The 21576-nt window shown below is 40.4% G+C and overlaps 2 protein-coding genes across 4 annotated transcripts in view; both read right to left on the bottom strand.

The window, feature by feature from the left end:
* LOC308293439 (tuftelin-like) overlaps positions 1 to 11241 on the bottom strand; it is a 34778-nt gene extending 23537 nt beyond the window's left edge. The window contains exon 1 of one of the 2 annotated variants that reach the window (XM_080735969.1): positions 10967 to 11241. In XM_080735969.1, the coding sequence (XP_080592095.1) occupies positions 10967 to 11038 (72 nt within the window). In that variant the 5' untranslated portion in view covers positions 11039 to 11241. Of the gene's footprint in view, positions 1 to 3842; positions 3904 to 10966 lie in introns of those variants that run through there. The other variant, XM_080735970.1, reaches the window with a different exon arrangement.
* A 10076-nt stretch (positions 11242 to 21317) lies between these two features.
* cgnb (cingulin b) overlaps positions 21318 to 21576 on the bottom strand; it is a gene marked incomplete at its 5' end in the record, with an annotated part of 31097 nt that continues 30838 nt past the window's right edge. For both annotated transcript variants that reach the window (XM_080735946.1, XM_080735947.1), the window contains one exon: positions 21318 to 21556. In XM_080735946.1, the coding sequence (XP_080592072.1) occupies positions 21421 to 21556 (136 nt within the window). In that variant the 3' untranslated portion in view covers positions 21318 to 21420. The remainder of the gene's footprint in view (positions 21557 to 21576) is intronic.

Genomic DNA, 21576 nt, shown 5'->3' with positions numbered 1-21576 from the left:
TAAATTTTAATACTTTTGGTACTGCCGCGTATTCCTTGCTTGCTCGTTCTAGTATACAATAGCGCTCTAGAGTTCAGAGTTAGTCAGTACATATTTCAATTGCTTCAGCTCAGCAGTAATCGCTAAAAGAAGTACGTCTCGCGGAGGGACAGAGCCCTTCGTTTTATGGCGTTCTCTTCTGCAAAAGCAAGGTGTGTTGGGAAGGGGGAGAGTTTAATTAATTAATAGGTTGCTGCACAAGCCAGGCTTCTTAAAGGAGCCGTTTTCTGAGTACTGGGGTGCATAGCAAATGTATGCTATAGTTGTCAGTTTGCTATAGTTGTCAGTTTAGTTATTTCGCGCTTCTGTTCACAAAGCTGTGTTCAGGCTGTTAGGACCGCGGAAGCTAAGCCATCTTCACCGATCGGTTAAGACTGCTCATGGATTCGGAGCGTTGCGTGTTTTGGGGGGTTAGGACGCCGTCCTTCCTTCTTTGGGGGTCTCGGATCATGTGACGCGGAGAGCTTCAGTCACGTATAGATGATTATAGCTTAATCATTTATCGTGGACGCGGCACATGATCCGTTAGCCGAATCCATCGCCAATCTTGATGCTCCGCATGTAGTCTAGTTTATGCTGTATATTCATGCTGCTGCTTAGGCTATAGGATGCTACCGTATTGCTATATATATTGCGCATATGTCTCTGCTGCTTGCTATATTGTATGCTTCCATATGTCTCTGCTGCTTGCTATATTGTATGCTTCCATTCTTGTCAATAAAGTCTATTCAACCTTAATGATCTTGCCCCGTGAACTAAAATGGAGAACGCTTGCTTGTTCTCTGCAAGACCCGAATTAATTTCTACTGGCCAAAAAATAAAAAAATAAAAAATCAGATGGTGTTGTAGCAGTCCTAATCACAGGAAAATGTAATGTTAAAAAATTAATAATGTTTTTGTAAGGTTTTATAGCCATAAATCATAAATCATAAATCATGCTCTAATTTGCATTTTGGGGATATTTTTCACAATATTAACATATGCAAGTGTTCTAGACATTCTAATGATCACGAAAAAAAATATTACAGGCATTTTACTTATGTTTTAGTGAGGAATAGCTTCAGTTAAAAAGTGAGATGTTGTTCGTCCAGATGCTGGAATTTCAACTTCTCTGGGAGGTGTGAATGTCAGCCTTTGTGGGGGGTATTATTTATATGCAAATATCGTGGCCAATGGCATTGTAATACTAAACAATAGGATTTAATGGTGATGTTAATGTGAAAAAAGAACAGGAAAACAAATTATATATATTTTTTTTTTAAATGATTTAAAGAATGTTGCCAAAAAGCAACGCTGGGCCTTGCAGGGTTAAATGTTCCCATGGATTATAATGTATGTATAGTCCTCATCATATCCTCCATACCTGTTTCTTACAAACCTTCTCGTGAGAAAACTGAACAATACAAAAAACCCTCTCTTTTATATGAACTCTGGGGGCATATAGACTACTACATACTGTATTAAGACCAGAAAAACACAACCAAGGGAATGCAGTGTGAAAAACAAAAACAAAAACAAAACACAGGGATGCTTGGAAAATAATCTGCCACAGGGGAAGGAATCTAACTCCTCTTTCATGGGTCAGCTCTCTGGCATTCCCTGTGAGGGTCTCCGTTTTCAGTCTCCAGTGTCTCACACTGGAGACAAAATGGAGTTCTGGGCAGCAGCCGACAGCAGTCGTCATATGGTTACAGTGCACGTTTCTCTACTACACAAGACCTGTTTACCGCCTTGAACAAGACATCACTGTCCATATAGATAGAAGAATGAATATGATAGATACAGCAGAGTAACAGAGTAACAGAGTCCAGTAGAACCAGTAAGAGCAAATTATAGAAAAATACAGCTCAGACCTGTCAAGAACAGGGATGAGACGATATGAAAATGTCATATCACCAACGTCCATTATCCTGGACGCGTTGTGAGCTTGTAGATCGGCTATTTTTTGGCAAAGACATTTGATAGAGAGTGAAAAAAGACTCTATCAAGTACGTATATTATAAGTACCTTTTAACAAGACTGTATCAAGTACACATATTATAAGTACCTTTTACAAATTATAGAGGGTTTAAGTGGTACCGGATATGCAGCTCGGCAAATAAAAGGTGAATTGATCCCAGTGCATGACAGAGGACGATATCACGATAATTTAAATCTCCACAATACGATTATCGTGAGTGTTTTTTATCACGATAAACGATAATATCACTTATCGTCCCATCCCTAGTCAAGAATAATATATTTGTAATATCCAGTTAAACAATTTGCCTTATCGATATCAATATACACCCAACTGTTGTACCTAATAGTACAACAGTTGTCCTCTAAAGTGACAATTACAGGTAGAAAACGTAATAGTATAAATTGTTATCAAAGCCACCGAGCCCATTTAGGAAGCTATAAATTGTTCTGTGACTATAGTCTCTAGCATTTGGAAGGAACATTGTTGCTTTCCCCCCAGTCGCTGAGCCAACCACAGCACTCTTGCACCGCAAGAAGTGTCCGTCTATAATCAACACAAGAACAACAGATCCCCAGTTAGTGTGCTTATTTTTTTTTACTTCTGATTTAGAAGTGACATCAGTGCTTTGCTGTTTGTCATTCTCATGCCAAGTTGGTGAGTAAACACGTCTCACACCAAAACCATATGTTGTAGGTGCATGTCATTGAGCTATAAACTGAACGTCACAAGAGGACCAAGAAATGACCTGTGATGACTACTAACCATTAAAAAATTTAAATATTAAACTCTATATACAGTACGTCATTGACAGCAGTCCCCCAGGAGACTAGCCCTTTTCTCCCTCAATCTCTGCCAGAAATAGCAGATCTACCAACTCACAACATGTACTGTAGCACTGCGAAACAAGTATTGGAGGGGTTAAGGACCTTAAAATCCCTTATACATTAAACATTAAATATATTAAATTGAGTGCCTGAGGACCACACACACTGCATTACTGCCACCATGCTGCTGTTATGTAACATCTGAATGCGTGCCTTACTAGTTCATGGAAAACAGTGGAACACGTGCATGCCTATAAGAGCTCTGTATCAGGACCTTAAAGTTATACTCACAGTACCATTACAGTTCACAGCTCAGTGTGATGACCATGAATCACAGGAGAACGGCCAAAGTATATTTACAACTCTGTAATATCATCAATGACACCATGTTTCCTCCATAAGACATCACAGTGAAAGCATTAACCACGTGAAACCTATGTGAATGTACAGCAAAATAACTCATCTACAAGCTCATAATGTGTCACAGCGTGATCTTGCAGATTATTTTAGCTATTTGGTGTAAAGGGAGAAAAGGAGGACCCCTGACAATGATTGGCGAGTCTGAGAATTCTATATAACCACTTAGTTTTATCAGAAAGCTGTCAACTGCAGGTGCATAATAATCAATGTTTCTTGATCTCTGACAACCACATTGACAATGTAGGATTTTTCTTTTATTTTTTTCTGTTGTACCAGTTATATCATATAGACAGAAAAGTTATATAACATAGCTAATGTTAATGAAAACAAAAGCAGTTGTAACAGAGTTGCTCTTCATTTAGAGATTTTGATTTAGCAACATTTTAGCATGATCTTCGCTACAAAGACACAACTGAAAAACTGAATCAGCTTTTTATCAGACAAATCTACAACCACAGATACAACAGGAGACATAACCAGGCACTGAATCATACAGATAAACGATTAACTACACACACACAGACAAAACAATATCCAGACTACAATCCCAGTGGATTTCACCATCTAGATGTGCAAAAGTCATTATTTAGGCATACCTCCTGGGGAGCTGAAGTCAGCCTGCCTTGGTCTTTTTCCTGTGATGATCTGGGTGTTATGTCTGAGATGTTGGGTGTGTGACTAAATGTAAGTGTGGTGGGAAACGGCGTGCCTCACTAAGACGTCTGGGCGAGGCTCCTCCACAACCCAACCCTTTTATCTCAAGACTGTTTTTTAATCAGTAGCGTTCACTGGAGTTTACAGTCAGGAACTAGCCTCCCCTGCAGGGGTAGAAGGTCATTGCATTCATTAGATTCAAGTCTACAACAGCAACAAAAAGAAAAAAAATCGAAATTGTTGATTTTAAACTGAATGAGTATCTTGTGATGTCAAGTAAAGCTTGTTATTTTAGTGTTCTTCGTAAAGTTACAACTAAACGGAAATTACAATTTCTCCAAAATGTTAGGCTAATCGATTTATACCATAAGTTCATCACAGAATGTTTCTAAAAAAAGAATCAAATCCACACGGATAAAGTAACAGTACCAACAGACAAACAAAACACTTCAGTTTTCAGTCCATTGGAATTACAGCAATTTGTTTACATTTCCTGCATTCAATTAAATTAGCCGTCTCATTTCGTAATCAAACAATTGATGTTGTGTTCCAAAGCTCTCGTATACAGTATTTAAGCATGTCTATATAAAAGCCACTGGGAGCGGTGATGTGATTGGCCAGTAGAAAAGGAGATTGGAGTGGGCATTGTTTGTTGCCACAGGGTGACAGCGGTAGGTAGCAGTGAAGTGAGGAATGTGCAGGGTTGGTTACATAAGCTCAAGATTAATGAAGCGTCTTTATATAAGAGCCTGGCATTGAGAGGTACCTGCATGTGCAGTGTAAACAGGGCTGTGCAAACAGAGGTCAAAAAGGTCAAGTGTGTCCTATGTTCTTGCAATGAACTTTTATTAATGTATATGAACCTTTCCATCACAGCCAATATTCTGGTGTCTTCACTTTTGTATTCATTGGTTTGATCTTAATGTACATTTGCTGTATAAGGTTATGCCTCAGGTTTATTTCAAAATGTTCACACTCTACTTTATGTGTGTGGAATATGTTTGCCCTGTAAATGTGTGTCTATTTGAACTGTACTTTTTCCCTATACAACATTATTGACGCACCTCAACAAAGAACCAATTGAGTGTGCAGTGTTTGAAAACCATGTGTATCAATCTCGGCCAATGTAGACACCTTGTAGCTCTACTGTCTGCACCATTCTTAAATGTTTCTGTTAATGAGTTTAACACTGACATCCCTATTTTGGGCATTATTATAGATGAATATATATATATGTTACAGTATGTTTGGGTAACTCAGTACGTTCATTGTAAGAGCGCTTGTTTTGTCGTTCACCACACACCAATCACCACCAGCCATTCACTAGTGAAGGCGCTGACGTCACTCGTTTGCGACTCTCTTTCTTTATTTACTAGCCTAGCTCGGCAGTGTTTAGCCATTAGCTTACTATGAGCTAGGGAGCGCTCCATTGTAGTCACTTGGACAGGGCGTTTAACGATTGCATTCACCACGGCTTCGTAACTCGCGCGGCGGCCCTGGCCCGCTCTTCGCGGCCACTCGCGCCTGCGGCGCTCGGGGGCGAAGAGCAGGACCAAGGTCCGCTGGCCTTCGCGCCGCTTGCAATGTCGTGGACAATCGAGCGGCTCCGCCTGGAGGACGTTGTTTTGGCTCAAAGCGACCGCTTGTTCCGCCCCGTGCCGCACGACGAGTGCTCCGTTTCTCGACCGTACTGTTTCTCTATCAAACCGTGACATATATATTAAGTCATTTTTATCCCAAGATTTTGTTCACCCAGTCCCAATTGCCTAAGCTGTAATCCTGGGCTCTGCTCTCCCTCTGCTACGCCGCTTCTTTTCACCTGACAGGGGGAGCTTCCCTGGTTGGACCTAGCGCGTGGAAGGAACACGTTATTCCAACCAGTTACTTTCCCCTCCATAAGGCGCCCCGACTGGCCAGGGGGAGGCATTATAGAGACCAGGATTACTGCATGTCTTTGTGAGGGTACCTACCCTAGGAGACACGGGGAGAACATGCAAACTCCACACAGAAAGGCCCTTTTGCCAACCCCACCTAGGGTATGGGCGCTGATGACGCGGAGGAGGGATGAATATTTTAAACGATTTTCAAAACGTTTAAAATAACAGATCACAACGCATCATGGCGTGACACAATGTGAGGTTGATGATTCGTTCTTTTCGGACAATGAAATAAAAGAAAATAGGTCTTATAAGTGGTTAACATGCATTTTCACGCTACATCAAACTGCTGGATGCTAAGCTCAGTCCAAAAAAGACAACAAAAGTTAAAACTATAATCCCTTAAATTACCACTGTTCCCCTGAGGAATTACAAAGCCACAGGGCTTGCAAAGCAGGATGCCAAAGAGGTCAGATCGAATGTTTAACGAGAGATCACTAGTCTCGTTACATTTAGACATTCAGTTGCCGCGCTTACCGGTATCTTTCATAATGAAAGATAATGCATGGTTACGGTGAGTTTTACCAGGCTTTAATGTTACATACTGTACAACCAGTAGTCAAAGTTACAGCATCAGCAATGGATCTCTCTCAGCAGGGTTCAATTTGCTGGGGGGGATGGACGGAAAATGTATTCATTAATTTTTATCACCATGTGGGGATATGTTTTATACATGCTTCTGGTCAGATTGAATTAAATACATGCACACTTTAGGGCAGGGGTTTTCAACTGGTGGTCCTTGGACCAATGGTGGTCCGTGAAGGTGTTGCATGTGGTCCCTGACCATGCTAATGCTATTAGTAATGTAGGAAAGTGATTTACAGTATTTATATTTATTATCGACCACTATGCTGTGTCAGTTACTTGGAAAACGGACATCAAGAACATCCACAGAAAAGGGAATTTCAAGGAAAAGTGTACTGAGTTATGAGTCATCATCATTAATAGGAAATGTGCCCATATAATCAATCGCATGTGTCTGCTCTGCTCACTCATACGGACAAGTTGCAATAGATCAGTTAACATGAGTTTAATATGGAAGGTTAAGAGAACAGAATAAGGGCAACCATGGGAAAGGATTAGATCAGTGGTTCTAAATCTTTTACGAGCTCTGGACCACTAGCATATCTCGGTTAAATAATTACTGTTAAGGGCTTGATGTAATTCACCTCGAATTAAATGAAGCCCTTAACAGTCATTAATTTCAAGCTTTTTTACAATTTAATTTAAAAGGGATTTTAATCAGAGCTACTCGCTCCCTATTTTGTGCAAATTTTCTAAATTAGTCAAATATACTGTATTTTTTCAAATCCAAAAATCTTCAAAATAGCAGATCTACAAGGAGAGAACACGGCACAATGTGATGTGTTGTGAGCTTGTAGATTGGCTATTTTTAGGTATTTGTAATATAAGTGGTTAAGAAAATGTTCCCCACCCTGTCTAAGTTAACCCTGTCTCTCTCAGTCAATACAGAAACCGCTGGCATACACTTCAATTTAAGGGGGTTGTGATAACCCTTTAAACTTGTCATGTTATAGAGGAAACAGGGACTAGACAGGAGACTCTTTAAAGATATTTCCGAGACAGAACAATGGGGAGAAACAGGAAAGAGAGGGGATGGCGTTTACAGTAATAAAGGTCATGAGCTGAGCAGACTTCAAATCCATTATTACATCACAATAACTTGCCCTTTAGCATATGTGATACTACACTCACTAACTGGTTGAGCCAAAGGAACGACTGCAATGTTGAACTTTGATAGCTTGGGTTATACCGTACGTGACTTTGGGCATAACATCTAGATGAAAATATTGTTGATTATTCTTGTGTTGGTTTATTTGGTTCTGCACTCTGTGATCAAGGAGCCAGAAGTAGTGATTCCCTTCAAAAAAAAGGAAAAAGGTTTCAAACCACATTATGCATTGTCAATGTTCAATGTGTAAAAAATACAAGTCCTGGTAGGCTATCTTGGGGAACTGAAATGGCTATATTCATGGCATCATTGATGGAAGTTTGTTAGAATCACAGGAATCAAACGGTCACCAAAATGGGTGTAATGACGACAACACCAATAAGTGAAATAGTCATGGGAGTTAAAGTTTTTGTTGTATATACTATATAACACTGTTTTGACCATTCAATGTGAGTGAATAGAAGATTACTTCCGGACGGTTCCTCATTCACAGAGCACAGAAGCAACCGATAAAGGTGATGAACAACATTTGAATGTATATCATGCTCAGGTATAGCTATTCAACATAAGGTTCCAAACCAAGTTCAACATCACTTTAGCTGCCAATCACCACTAAATCACAAACACTTGACATCAGAGCAGCATTTAAGTCCAGTTTTAATTATTTATCTGCTTTTGGCAAGCCCAGCCGCCGCCAATCTTGGAAGCTGAGCCAGAACCACAGACAACATGTCTGCGTATGTTTAGGCATGACTAGGTATTTCTCCCGCATCTGCCAGACACTTTTACAATCCACCTGTTCATTCATGCCATCCTGACAAATCAAGTTAATAACAATAATAATGCAACACTATGTGGCTTGTTTAATCAACAATTGGAGGAGTTAAAATGTCCTTCTCTTTTAACACAATTTATATTTTCAAATTGAGTCTAATTCCCAGTGACTCGTCTACAGTACACTACAGTATAGGCTACATATCCATACAAAATGCAGCTATGACAACATCTACATATATTTGTTTATTGGGGTTTTTTTTGCACATCAACAATACATCGTGTCAGATTTCATGAAACGTGCCGTATGGGGGAAAGGGAAAACAACACAAAAGAAGAAGAAGAAAAACACTACATGCACACAGCCACACACCCATACACACAGTGCCATTTTGGTCACACCATTTGACGTTGAGAGGGTATGACAACATCAAGCAATTAACTATATACTGATCCACAAAATCAACAGGAAATTAATATACTAATGTATTACTGTAATTGCTCAACTGTCCCCTTAAAAACACACTGTTTTTGGAAACATATTGACTCCTTTACACAAAGAGGACCAATGTTCATGGATAAACATGGTGAGGAATTGTGTTTAAAGTATGGAGTTCATCTCCCACCAGTGTGGAGATGTTCTTAGAAAACAGAACTGGTTTTTAAAGAGGGGTTTTTATTTGAATTATTTAGGGCTGCCTCTGACGTGACAAAACTGTAAATTCACAGGTAGTAAAGAACTGTGGATTTACAGTTTTGTCAAGACAGAGCACCAAAGGTGACAGTTTAACGGCCATTTCAACTACAGGCATTGACACTAAGGCTTGCCCACCTGCCCCCGGCAGGTAAATAAAACGTCAGGGCAGGTGAAGTTGGCTTTCAGGTTGCCCGACAGGCAAGTGCTCATTTGAGAGGGACCACAAATGTCTATAAACACAACACGAGATATCTGTCTAAACACCTGAACGTGGCCAGTGCACTGTGTCTTCTGGTCTGTGGAATGTACAATAAGAGCTCTATTTACCTTGCTACATTTAAAAAAAAAATAACAAGTGTGAACCCATAGACATATTCAATCATAGCTAAAGTATTTGGTATTTGGATTTGGAGGTATTGAGGTATGACATTTTATCGCACAGCCCCAGAAAGTAAAGAAATAAGTGTTAAATTGAGCGGTAATTAAAATTATCATTTTATAATGGACGATTTACTTTTCGGGCAAGTGGGCATTACCTTCGGGCAAGTAGAACATGACCTGTACTTGCCCGATGGGCAAGTGCCTCTGAGACCTTAGTGTCAACCCCTGAACTACTCATGTGTACACATGGCAAGCCAAGCAGCCCTTATACTGTGCAATACCATTGCCTAACATCTCAATGTTGTAAAAATACAAAGCCTACCAAAATAAATGAAATACTTGTTCCCACTTAGTTGACATTCAACTCTGCTTACGCACGCACGCACACATGCACGCGCGTGTATTTGAAGATAGATTATTATTGTATAATTGGTGGGCTCTTACATACATTCTATAAGCATTAGACTATGTCAGTCAATAGCCTGCCCCACACCAATGTTTCACACACTTCAAAGTTTAAAGGCAGGTTAGTGTTACAGAGACAGAGAGTGAAACCTATACTAGACAGATAACAATCATCATGATCATCATGTTTGCCAGTAGGTTAATGATAAACCTGTGACATGGTGACACTGTTATGCAAGAGGAACAATTCAAGGACATTTTGGCACCTTATAGGTTTTTATATTATGTTGATACATATACTGGTACAAATATTTTTATATACCGTATATTTTTTTCATTTTAATATCCATGGTGTACTTTTCATGGGTAAACATTAACTAACAAAAGTTGAACTGAGTTCACACAGGTGGAAAAATTCACTGAAAGCCAGTCAGTGAAAGTCACCACTTAAGTAAGAGTAGGCCTAATATTAAAGAAATAATAATAATAATAATATTTATTTAAATGCCATAATATAATTTCATTATTGAGGACAAAGACAACATTTCAGTCAATAATAATTCCTCCTCACTTGAATTTTCTGAACATACTGTATGGTAGGCCTAATGGTAATGGTAGGCTATCTCATGCCATGGGTGATGGTTGTAATGCTGACGCCCTTCCTTCACATGACCACCATCATGCAGCCCAGGTAGAATGGCAATGTAGCCTTACTAAGAAGCTATACTCTGAAGGGCATGCAAATGTATTGGAGTAGCCTATGAAGGAAAATCATGTTCTTTAATATAGCCTAATAGCAGGCTAGAGAGTAAAGATGAAAGACACAAAAGAAACAGCCTAGCCTTTGTAGCATAAATTAGTAGCTTAGAGAGATCCTCAAAGACAAGAAAGTTTTGTTCAAGTTGAGTCAAATTACATAATATACAGTAGTAGGCTATATAAAAATGAAAAGGGAGTGTTGAAATAATGTTGCTAGGGGCAGCGCTTGTCTCATTGTGCATGTAGGCTATGTTATTGTTTGTCAAATTGTCTTTGTCGAGCAGAGCTGTTATGTTATCATCTCGCTTTCTTGAAATGTCACTTCAGACTCAGGCTAAATACACACTTACCTAGTTTGTAAACTCTGATAAACAAACTATTGATCAAATTCGTTATTTTAAGACAGTTGAAGAGACTCACGTTGGTTGTGGAGTCTTGTTCCACATCCTCCTTGGAACGCGCGGTCCGCGTAGTGGTGCTGCTGATCATCATCTCTCAGGGGGAAAGCGAAGCGAATAAGAGCAAAGGGAAAAGAAAAGAGCAAGAAATATAAATAAAAAATCTCCGCTGTCACGGAGTTTAACTGGGGGACCTCAAATTCCACAGTTTTCTCTAAGTTTTCTCGAACAGCATGTCTCAGCCGGAGGTCTAAAGTTGCTCGATCGCTCTCTCTGACTCTCTCTCTCTCTGTGTCTCCCTCCCTCCTCTGTCGGACTCAGAATATGATCTGACCTCTTGTTTGCACTGTTAAAGTACCTACCTGCTGGCTGTCATACCTACTAACGGAATGTTCCAACATAAATCACTTGCCAGGCTGGATTCTGGGAAATAAGTTCTACAGTTTATATGAGTCTTTCTTTCTTTCTTTCTTTCTTTCTTTCTTTCTTTCTTTCTTTCTTTCTTTCTTTCCCCTATGCAATAGTTTATGTAAGTTTGACTTAATCTTAATATCTCTCTTATAAGTAGAGTTTTTCATCATCATATAAGTTCATTAGAACTGTGAACATTGAACCAATCTGTTTTGTTCTCTTGTAGCCTGCCTAATCTTCTACATATTGATTCCATATGTATCACATATCCATGGTATGTGCAGTATGCAGTATGATATTCGCCTAGCCTGTTTTACAACAATAGACTCCAAATCTAACAATAAAAAAAAAAGAAAAAAGAAGAGAGAGAAAAAAAAACTCTCTAGGGCCCAGTTCTCCTGTTACCAACTATGTCCAGGTCATGTAAGTTGTAGGCAGGTATCTGCTGAGTCATATATTGGTAAGCCACTAAACCTCTTGGCAGACAAGGATGTTGTGTGAGTTTGCACGTAACACTGTACTATACTATGAGTGTGCATAAAATGGCCATAGCAAGGTTATTACACAAACCGGGTGATGAATGAGAAAAAGGTAGTCCACACTGTAAATGCAATAAAAGTAATTTTAACTTGAATGCCCTAAACTAAAGTAAACAATAATGAACACAAACAACAATGATGTCTGTATGGATGAGTGAAGTTTGTTGTGTGCACATGTGTGTGAATGTATAACCAAAAATAAAGGCAGGAACCCAAACAAGAGCAGCTGCTCACTGGAGGAGAAGAGAGAGTGTTGCTACTAGTTTCCTCAGAATCACCCCAATCACCTCTACCTATTACTTCCCCTATGATGGGAAAGTGCTTTATACTTTAGTCGTTATTTTTGTCTCAGATCTGTTGAAATAGCGAGGGACAGATATTGACAATAAATCTGCTTGGAGGTCTGACTACATGTCAGCCCCATAGTAGCATGCTGGACCTGGGGCTACACACACACACACACACACACACACACGCACGCACGCGAATACACACACACACACACACACACACACACACACACACACACACACACACACACACACGCACACACACACACACACACACACACACACACACACACACACACACACACACACACACACACACACATTGATTGATTGATTGATGAATTTATTAGAATGACAGTACAAATCACTGGTACAAGGTCAACTAAAAGGAGATCCTAGAAAGCCGAGGCTTATTTCCACAGGAACCACACTTTACGTATCTCATATAACATTGAAAGACAGACGGATAGAACATAGTACTTTATCTAGGATAATATCAGTTTCAAAAGCATAACATCAAATACAAAAGGCAGAATACAAAGAAAAAAGGGGGGGGGGGCATGGGGGCTTAGTCTATTTACAAGTCACGGGTAGCTGCTGTCTGAAGGTGACTTTTCATACCAATTTTGAAGGAGGCTAGGGATTTGCTCTCCTTTAGGGCTTGTGGAAGGGCGTTCCACATGTTGATGGTATAGCAGGAGAACGAGTTAGCGCCTTGTTTAGTGTTAAATCTACGCTGATGATGATTAGTGGAGCTGCCTCTGGTGTTATGATCGTGAACATCCTTGACCTTTAAGAAGTAGTTTGTCAGGTACATGGGAATCTTGGAGGTGTAGTGTATCTTGTACACCAGGCCCATTGCAAGATGCTGTACTCTGTCAGCTACTTTGAGCCACCCCACGCTTTCGTGGTGATGCTCGGTAAGGTGGGTCAGAGGAGGGAGACCAAGCACAACCCTAATTAGTTTGTTTTGGGCTGTTTGGAGCTTTAGCTTTAAGGCAGCTGGGGCGTCGCGATACCAGACAAGGACTCCGTAATCAATGAGGGGCCCAATAAGAGCACCTCCTAGTGTCTTTCGGGATTTAATATTGATCAGAGGGGCAACTCTTTGCAAGAAGCGAATTCGTTGATTGACTTTATTGATTACCTTGGTGGTCATTTTTTCACTGGATAGGTTAGCCTCCAGGATGCAACCCAGGTAGCAGATGTGGTTTTTTCTTTCTATCACAGTGTCACCTACTTTAATTGTGAAGTTCTCAACTAGGCTAAGTTTCTGACTAGATCCAAAGAGGATACATTCAGTTTTGCCTAGGTGAATTGAGAGTCTGTTGTCATTGAGCCAGGTGCAGATCTTGTTAAGTTCACAGTTAAGGGCCTTTTCAACCTGCAAAATGTCTCTGCCTGAGACTAGGAGAGCCGAGTCATCCGCGAACAGAAACAGATTGCAGTCACAAGCAGATGACATGTCGTTTACGTATATTAAGAACAACAGTGGTCCTAGTATACTCCCTTGAGGTACTCCACAGTTTACTGGGAGGGGGGGGGGACAGGGTTCCGTTGACTTCCACCATCTGTTCCCTCCCCACCAAGTAAGAGTGCATCCATCTCACTGCTGTGCTATCAAGACCAATAGCTTTGAGTTTTTCGATCAGAATAGAATGATCGACGGTGTCAAATGCCTTCTGGAGGTCCAGCATGACCATGCCACAATATTTGCCATCGTGAATTTCACGTTTGATGTAATCATTCAAATAGATGAGGCATGTATCTGTGGAATGGGACTCTCTGAAGCCAGACTGGAACTCGTAGATCAGTTTATTCTCTTCAAGATATTTAGCCACCTGTTCATAGACAATTTTTTCCATTACCTTAGAGATGGAACTAAGGATTGAGATTGGCCTGTAGTTGCCAGGGTCAAGTTTACTGCCTTTTTTGTGCAGGGGGGTTACCTTGGCTAATTTGAAGTCCTGGGGGACATAACCCTGCTTGATAGATAGATTAATAATATGGGTAATGATTGGGGCAATGGTGGCAGCTGAGTCTATGAGAAATTTGGGGGCAATTTTATCATGGCCAGCGGCCTTGAATTGAGGTAGGGTGCGCAGTTTTTTAAACACTTCATCAGTTGACACCGTGGCAAGTTTAAAGTTGTCTTTGCATACCCCAAGGTTCCTGTAGAATTTCAAGATGTGCCTAACACCAAACAGCCCAGATGGAGCGGGCAGTTTATTGACCAGATTTTTGGCCATGGAGGTGAAGTAGATGTTGAGATTTTTGGCTACATCAAGACTATCCGTGAGGAGGGTTATGGGAGTTTGGATGGATATGTTGCTGGCTATGGATCTGAGTTTAGCACCACAGCCTAGCTGGGTTTTAAATAGCTTCCATAGGTCTCGTGGTTTGTGGATGTTTTCCTCAACTTTCTCATCCAAGTAGTTTTTTTTGGCAGAAAGGATTAAGGAGGTTGTCCGATTTCTCAGTTTATTAGCCTCTAAACTGACTATTTCTAATTTGGCTTTAAGGTGTTTATTGGGGCCTTTTTTGAGTTTGTGATTATATTTGCGTTTCTCAGAGTATTTTTTGTCTCTGAGTTTCATTGATTCACAGATTTCCGAATTCCACCATGGCTGTGAGCGGGCTTTAACCCTGACCCTACGCAAAGGAGCCACTTCGTCTAGGGTAGTGTTGAAAATGGATTTAAAGCCTAGCCAGGCTTCATCGACCTGAGTGCTAGCTAGTACTGGGGACCAGTCAGATTTCTCCAGTTTGTGGTTAAAGGCTTCGCTAGAGTAGGTTTTGAGGTTTCTAGCTTCAACTGTTTTGTGGCCGTCAGCTTTGGACTTAAGTATTTTGCGGGTGCAGTAAATGATATCATGGTCGCTTAGACCACCACATTCAATAGTCCCACTCGCGGAGACTTTAGATTTGTCTGTGGTTACAATGAGATCTATGGTGGTTTGAGAGTTATCTGTAACCCTAGTTGGCTTGGTGATGAGCTGAGAACACACACACACACACACACACACACACACACACACACACACACACACACACACACACACACACACACACACACACACACACACACACACACACACACACACACAATGCAAGAGAGAAAGCCCACACAGAGATAGAGCTGGCTCAGTGGTGCACACATCCCAGAATATTGGACCACTAGTTCAATCTTCAAACAACTTTATCAATACCACTGCACCGGGGGCAGTTTTGAGCAGCTTGTAATAAAGAAATACAGAAAGCACAACAACAAACAAGCATTCCAAGGAGCTAAAGTGGAATAATAATCTCAAATATTCTCAAGTTAAAGGGGAAAAACTATGAACCATGTCAAAGTATTGCTGGGTGGATGAATGACAGTTGGTTTTGCAAGTGGGTAAAACATACAGTAACAAATGCGATGCCCTGGGAGAATGCACCTGCTAAAACATGTCCAGGAGAAACCAAAACACTTGCAGCTTTGCAGTGGATTTGTGGTTACAAGGTATCTTTGTTTCTGTCTGGTGATCTTGACAATGCTGAAAATGCTTACTGTGAGGCTGGGAAGCCAGCAGATACAAAGCTCGGACTCTTGATAAGAGATTGATAAGAAACAACAGATGATGACAGGCCTGACTCAAACATGGGCCTGTTACTGAGAGACAATCCTGCATGTGTCTGTCGGGACAAAATGATCCTATAGCATAAAGGCCTAACCTCGCTAAAAGGCTTTCTCATCTGCGAAGAGAAAAGATAAAGGCCTGAAGAGCAACTTCCTCTCTCACAGGTTGTGTCTCGAACCAACCAACTCACTCAAACAATGAAGCCTTTAAGGATGTGCTTCATTTCTCTATTAATTGAGTACAAAAGGACTCCAATGTCAACAAGCCATTGTGCTTTCTTGGGTTTGAATCCTATTAGTAGACCTTGTCTACTGATCTGTACTGTCCTGTGCTGAACCTTTCCTATATGGGAACTTCTTTTTCATTTTTTTATTTTATTTTTATCCCTCGATTTTGTAACCCATTTTCTTTCACCCAGTGCCAATTGTCTATGTAATCCTGGGCTCTGCTGCACTCCCTCTGCCGCGCCTGGGGAGACAACGGACTGACCTCATGCTTCCTTCCATCCAAGTTGCTCTTTTTTCACCTGACAGTGGGGATTTCCACGGTTTTGGACGTAGCACGTGGAAGGAGCACGTAACCGGTTCCTTTCCCCTCCATCAGGCGCCCAGGCTGGCTAGGGGGAGGCACCATGAGACCAGGATGACTGCATGTTTTTGTGAGGGTACCTACCCAGGGGACACGGGGAGAACATGCTAACGCAACACAGAAAGGCCCTATCGCCAACCCCACCTATAGGTGTGGGCGCTGATGACACGGAGGGAGGAACACGCCCCCAGCAATCTTCCAGTGACCATTCTTCTGAAATGATTATGAAAAACCATAACACATGTTCTGGGGCAAACATTTGGCAAAAATAGCAGATCTACAAGCTTGTGATGCGTTGTGAGCTTTTAGATCGCTATTTTTTGGCAAAGAGATCGGAAGAAGTAAATGAGGAGGGGCAATAGGCCTACATAAAGTAAAGTAAAATAAATCTGTGTGCACCCTGAGGAATCCTGGGATGTCCCTTCCTTGTCCACTAGGCCTTTCAGTGGGGTCAACGTCAGTGTAGGCTTCTTGGAATGTTCATAAGTTACCTTTCACATTTACAGCATAGCAGCCACACATACACAATGCATGTACGAAAGATGCTTTGAATAAAAGCATCCATCATAAGGAATGTATACAGTATTATGTAAAATGCGGTGACGCTATTAAGCCCAGTACCTTTTCTTTTGCGCCTGTCAGCTCACAACGGCTCTTGCTGCTATAAAGCCCAACCCTAAGTAAACACGATACCATATATCTTAATTCATGGCGACCTTCTCTGGACCAATACTTATCTATTGTTCACTTGTCAGTCCTGACCTCAATGATCACCTCTGGCTCTGACTATATTGTCATGATTTATTTCATCATTTATTTTCATCATGACAATGTTTAATGTCGTGTTAATGTCATTGTCATGTGAGGAAATAAAATCACTTTCCATGTCTCTTTTATCTGTCTACTAACATAATTATTATGTACAACCAATGCTAGGTTGTTTAATTGACACTTTTTCTTGCAAGTTAAAGACAGGAATGAGTTTAAGAGCGATGAACAGTGCGTCTAGCCTGGCTACACGGTATGTTTTGGAAAACCATTAGATCATCTTAAAGCACATTACTGACGCACACCCAGTTCTTTTGATAAACACCAATTATAATGATGACGACAACTTGGATTATCAAGAGCTGCCACTTATATTTCTTACACATCTTACATTTGCTTGACTTCAGAGAGTCATTTGTGCATAAAACAGATGAAATGATGGAGTAAAGCAAAGCACATAAATGCTGTTATTTAGCAAAAGTCCCTTGTTTGGCTAGGTATAGCTCTAATTCTTATATCCAAAATTGTAGTATTACAGTCAGCCAGGGGATGGTGAGGGGTATACTGACAAAAGGAGAGTTGAGCACTGAACATTTATTATCTGTGAATGACTGACTACCACCCTCTTACACTCACACCAGTCATCATGACCAAGCTGCTTAAAGTCCATATCACCTCCTCACAGCACAATGCTATATGTAACCGATGGCTACTGGTAGATTCATGCAGAAACACCCCTTTTCAATAAGGTTATGGAAAGACTTTTTGAGACAAAATGTAATGGTCCATTAGAGTGGACCATTACATTGGTCAGCTTTGGGTTGTTGCAAATGTGCTATATAAATAAAGTTTGATTTGATTTGATTTGATAGAGTAGGCTGGACTTAGTAATTCTCAGTCATTACAGTGAGTTCACCAATGCTTTCTGTTGTAAAATACTTGCTTTAGCCTATATGCTGTACACATTTCAGAACATTAATGCAACTACAGTAGCTTGCAGAACAGCCCCACTTCTAATGTAACATTAAAAGGACAGAGTTGTGTACAACATACCATTAGTACTATAGAAAATGCAACTCCTTTGAATATACAATAATCAATAATGCTCAAAGTAATGCAATCACGGGTGACAGTGTGACAGTCTCAGATAGGAAAATAGCAGGAACTCAACCACCTCAAACCACATCCTTATTCTTGACCTGTATGCATCCTGATAATATTTCTTCAGAACTCTTTCACAACTCAGAGGCATGCAGGTTTAACTGGGTGAAACCAAACAGACAGGAGAGGTGATTTAACGGGTATTTTGTAATGATAAACAACTTTTGAAGGGTTGAAGCATGCCACTAAACAAGCACCCCTCCCAGAGAGTAAGAGGTATATGAAAAGGCATGTTGCAATGTCACAGTATTTGCAAGTACACTGGCACCACCCAGGACAGGGTGGCATACAGTAGGCCATGTGGCTTGCATGGGCCCTGCAGGGCTAATTTTTGTACAGTTTAACACTCGTCTGTCGTACACTCTACTTATGTGACTATTTACACTGACATTTTTGACAAATGACATTGGATATCTTTGATTTATAATAATGTACCACATCTATCGTGGTATTGTAGAGCACTGTAAAATGTGATAAGCAAACTGTATTTTTCTTTTTATCATACTTTATTTAAGATAAGTATAATGAATAGAGACAAGAAAGGTGGGGTATTGAAGGGGAATGACATGCACTAAAGAAAGGAATAGCCTTATTATATTTCTGAGCTCTTACTCAGTGAGTAATATTTCTATAAGACGTCTCTAATTAAAGTTACAGTGTTTTGTCAAATAAAAGGAAGTAACACATACAGTTAGAAACACTAACACTTTAATTAAGTGAAGAAGTGTGCTGTTGGCTCCATTAATGCCCACTCAGCAGAACAGACAAGGCAGAAGAACAGAATAGATTTCAATAACCTAACTGTGACATAGTCATAACAATACAATTAAATGAGATGTCACGACAGCATATTAACTGCATAACTATAGAAAAAAACATAATAATTCAGCATACATCTTATCTTAATACACAGGGATATATGTATTTGAAATATCCAAGTCAAATTTTAACTTCATAGTATACTCAAGCATTGGCTTAAATGTATTGTCAAAGATTCATTCACCTACAACTCATCACATTCATTATAAGGTGGTGCAACAAAGAATGCAAAACACTTATAGTCTAAAGTAATAATCTGTTGAATAGGATCAAGCACAAGCAAGCACATGGAATACTATTCAATCAATTACAGCAGCATACAAGATAACACCAGCAGTGACTAGAACATACATGTTAAGGCATTTCAGTGACAACGTGCACTCAAACTAATATAAATAAAAAGACATAGGAGACCATTTGAGAAATATGGCCATATATATAAAGATTATAGTGAATATTCACTTTTGTAGGTACTGTACATGGTGCTACTATATATCTGATTGTCTTGGATAGCAGGTGTGTGCATGGCTACAAGAGTGCAAAAATACAGTATAGGCTCAGTTCTATGGCCTGTCATTATCACAGCAGAAGGTAAAAAAAAAGAAGAAAAAAAGATTCTTTTGACATCGCCTTGGATTACAAAATGAAATCCAACACCAAGGTACTGTAAAATAACGGCAAATGACAGTGACATATTGTCATGCTCGGGCAGAAAGGTTGTATCCCCAAATGTCATATCGCTCAATAAACAAATGCCCCATTTTGTACTTGATGCTATGACAGCACCTGCACAGGTTCTCTCTTTTTTTTTAATTCCTGAAAAGTAACAGCATTGGACATACAAAGTTCCCTCCCGACAGTCACGATATGCAACATGTCACACCCAGGCTAACACAAGCACATACTGCAGAGCAAAGAGCAATAATAATGCCTCCGAACATACCTCCGGCAAAATATGCAAGCTTTTTGTTCTAAAACAGCACAGATATTTAAAGTTGGAAAACGTGCATAAATCAAACCAAATAAAAAATAATTACAGTGTTAACCGAGAAACCACGTGACATTTGTGTGTACCACAGTTTTCATGAGCAAGTGCATACAGCTGGAGTTAAAGTCTAGCTGAAGCATATACAGTATATAGAGTAGAACTGTTTTTCTGTTCTTGTAATGTCTCAACTGAACCCAGACAAACATAAAGACTTCATTTCAAATTTATGACATATGGGAAATGAAAGAAAAACAGTTAAGCAATAACAGCACAAGGTACCAAGATGAAATCTCATTTTCCTGGCAACCTGTCACATTCTGAGCAATATCTGAATATATCTGCAGCTCTATAAATTACAAGGCAATTATGTAGCGCTTGGCAACTTAGTTTTCCATACAACTTAGTTTTTCAAGCCCTGAGTACCTCTATATGAAAATCTCTGTAGAATATGCAACTTTTTCACTGAAATATTTTCAATAGAACATTCTCTATTTCTTCTTATTACCGGTATGTATTATTTTGCCTATTTACATGACTTCATGCCGTCTTCCCCTACTCTATCCTCGCATGCAGGTATTATTTGGGGGCGTAGCCAAGTGTGCCGTTGTCTTTGAGGTGCAAACAACACCGGTATCAGCATCGAGTTTGTCCAAGTGTAAAACTATCTATGGTTAGGTATGGTAGTGAAGGGACCTGCAAAATGGTCATTTCACCATCCAAATATTCGTTTGCAAGTTCCAGAGCAATGCAAGACGCACCTTTGCTTGCACCTCGGCTCCAACACACTTGTTCCCCTGTCCATATTTACACTAGGGTGAGCTAATAGGGAGAGCTAGACAGCTAAAAGATTGTCTAGCACAGGGGTCTTCAATGTTTTCAGGCCAAGGACCCCTAGTTGAGAGAGAGATGAAGTAGGGACCCCCACAACCTTTTCATAGATTCCATATAGTTTCATCGTCTGACAGCACAATCATCAGTGTATTTTGGATTCATGTCAATTTGTGTCAGATATTTAACCACTTGAGCAGTCATTACCTAATAAACTTGACGTTTTACTTTGTACTTAGTCTGCTCTTTTTCCACTCTACACCAAACCTCTTTGCAGAAAATGGCCGATCTACAAGCTCACAACGCCTCGCAGCGCTGCGAGGCGTTGTGAGCTTGTAGATCTGCTATTTTTGGCTACAGTTCTCAGAATATGGACACTAGGGTTCAAGTTGTTAATATAAAAAGGATTAGACGATTTGGAGGACCCCCTAGGGGTCCCTGACCCCCTGTTGAAGAGCCCTGGTCTAGCAGTTGGTGGTCTGAAGGTGGCTCTCGTTGAGGATGGAGGTGATGCTGTTGCTGTCGTAGAAGCCGTCCTCGTCCTCTGAGCTCAGGTTGGAGGAGCCCAGCACCGAGCGACGTGTCTGCTGCCCCTTCCGCCTGAGACAGTCAAACGCAAG

Source organism: Nannobrachium achirus (assembly GCF_963921795.1).
Source record: "Nannobrachium achirus genome assembly, chromosome: 10".
NCBI lineage: Eukaryota > Metazoa > Chordata > Actinopteri > Myctophiformes > Myctophidae > Nannobrachium > Nannobrachium achirus.
The sequence above is the reverse complement of the archived record's forward strand: the minus strand, read 5'-3'. Positions and strand labels throughout refer to the sequence as shown.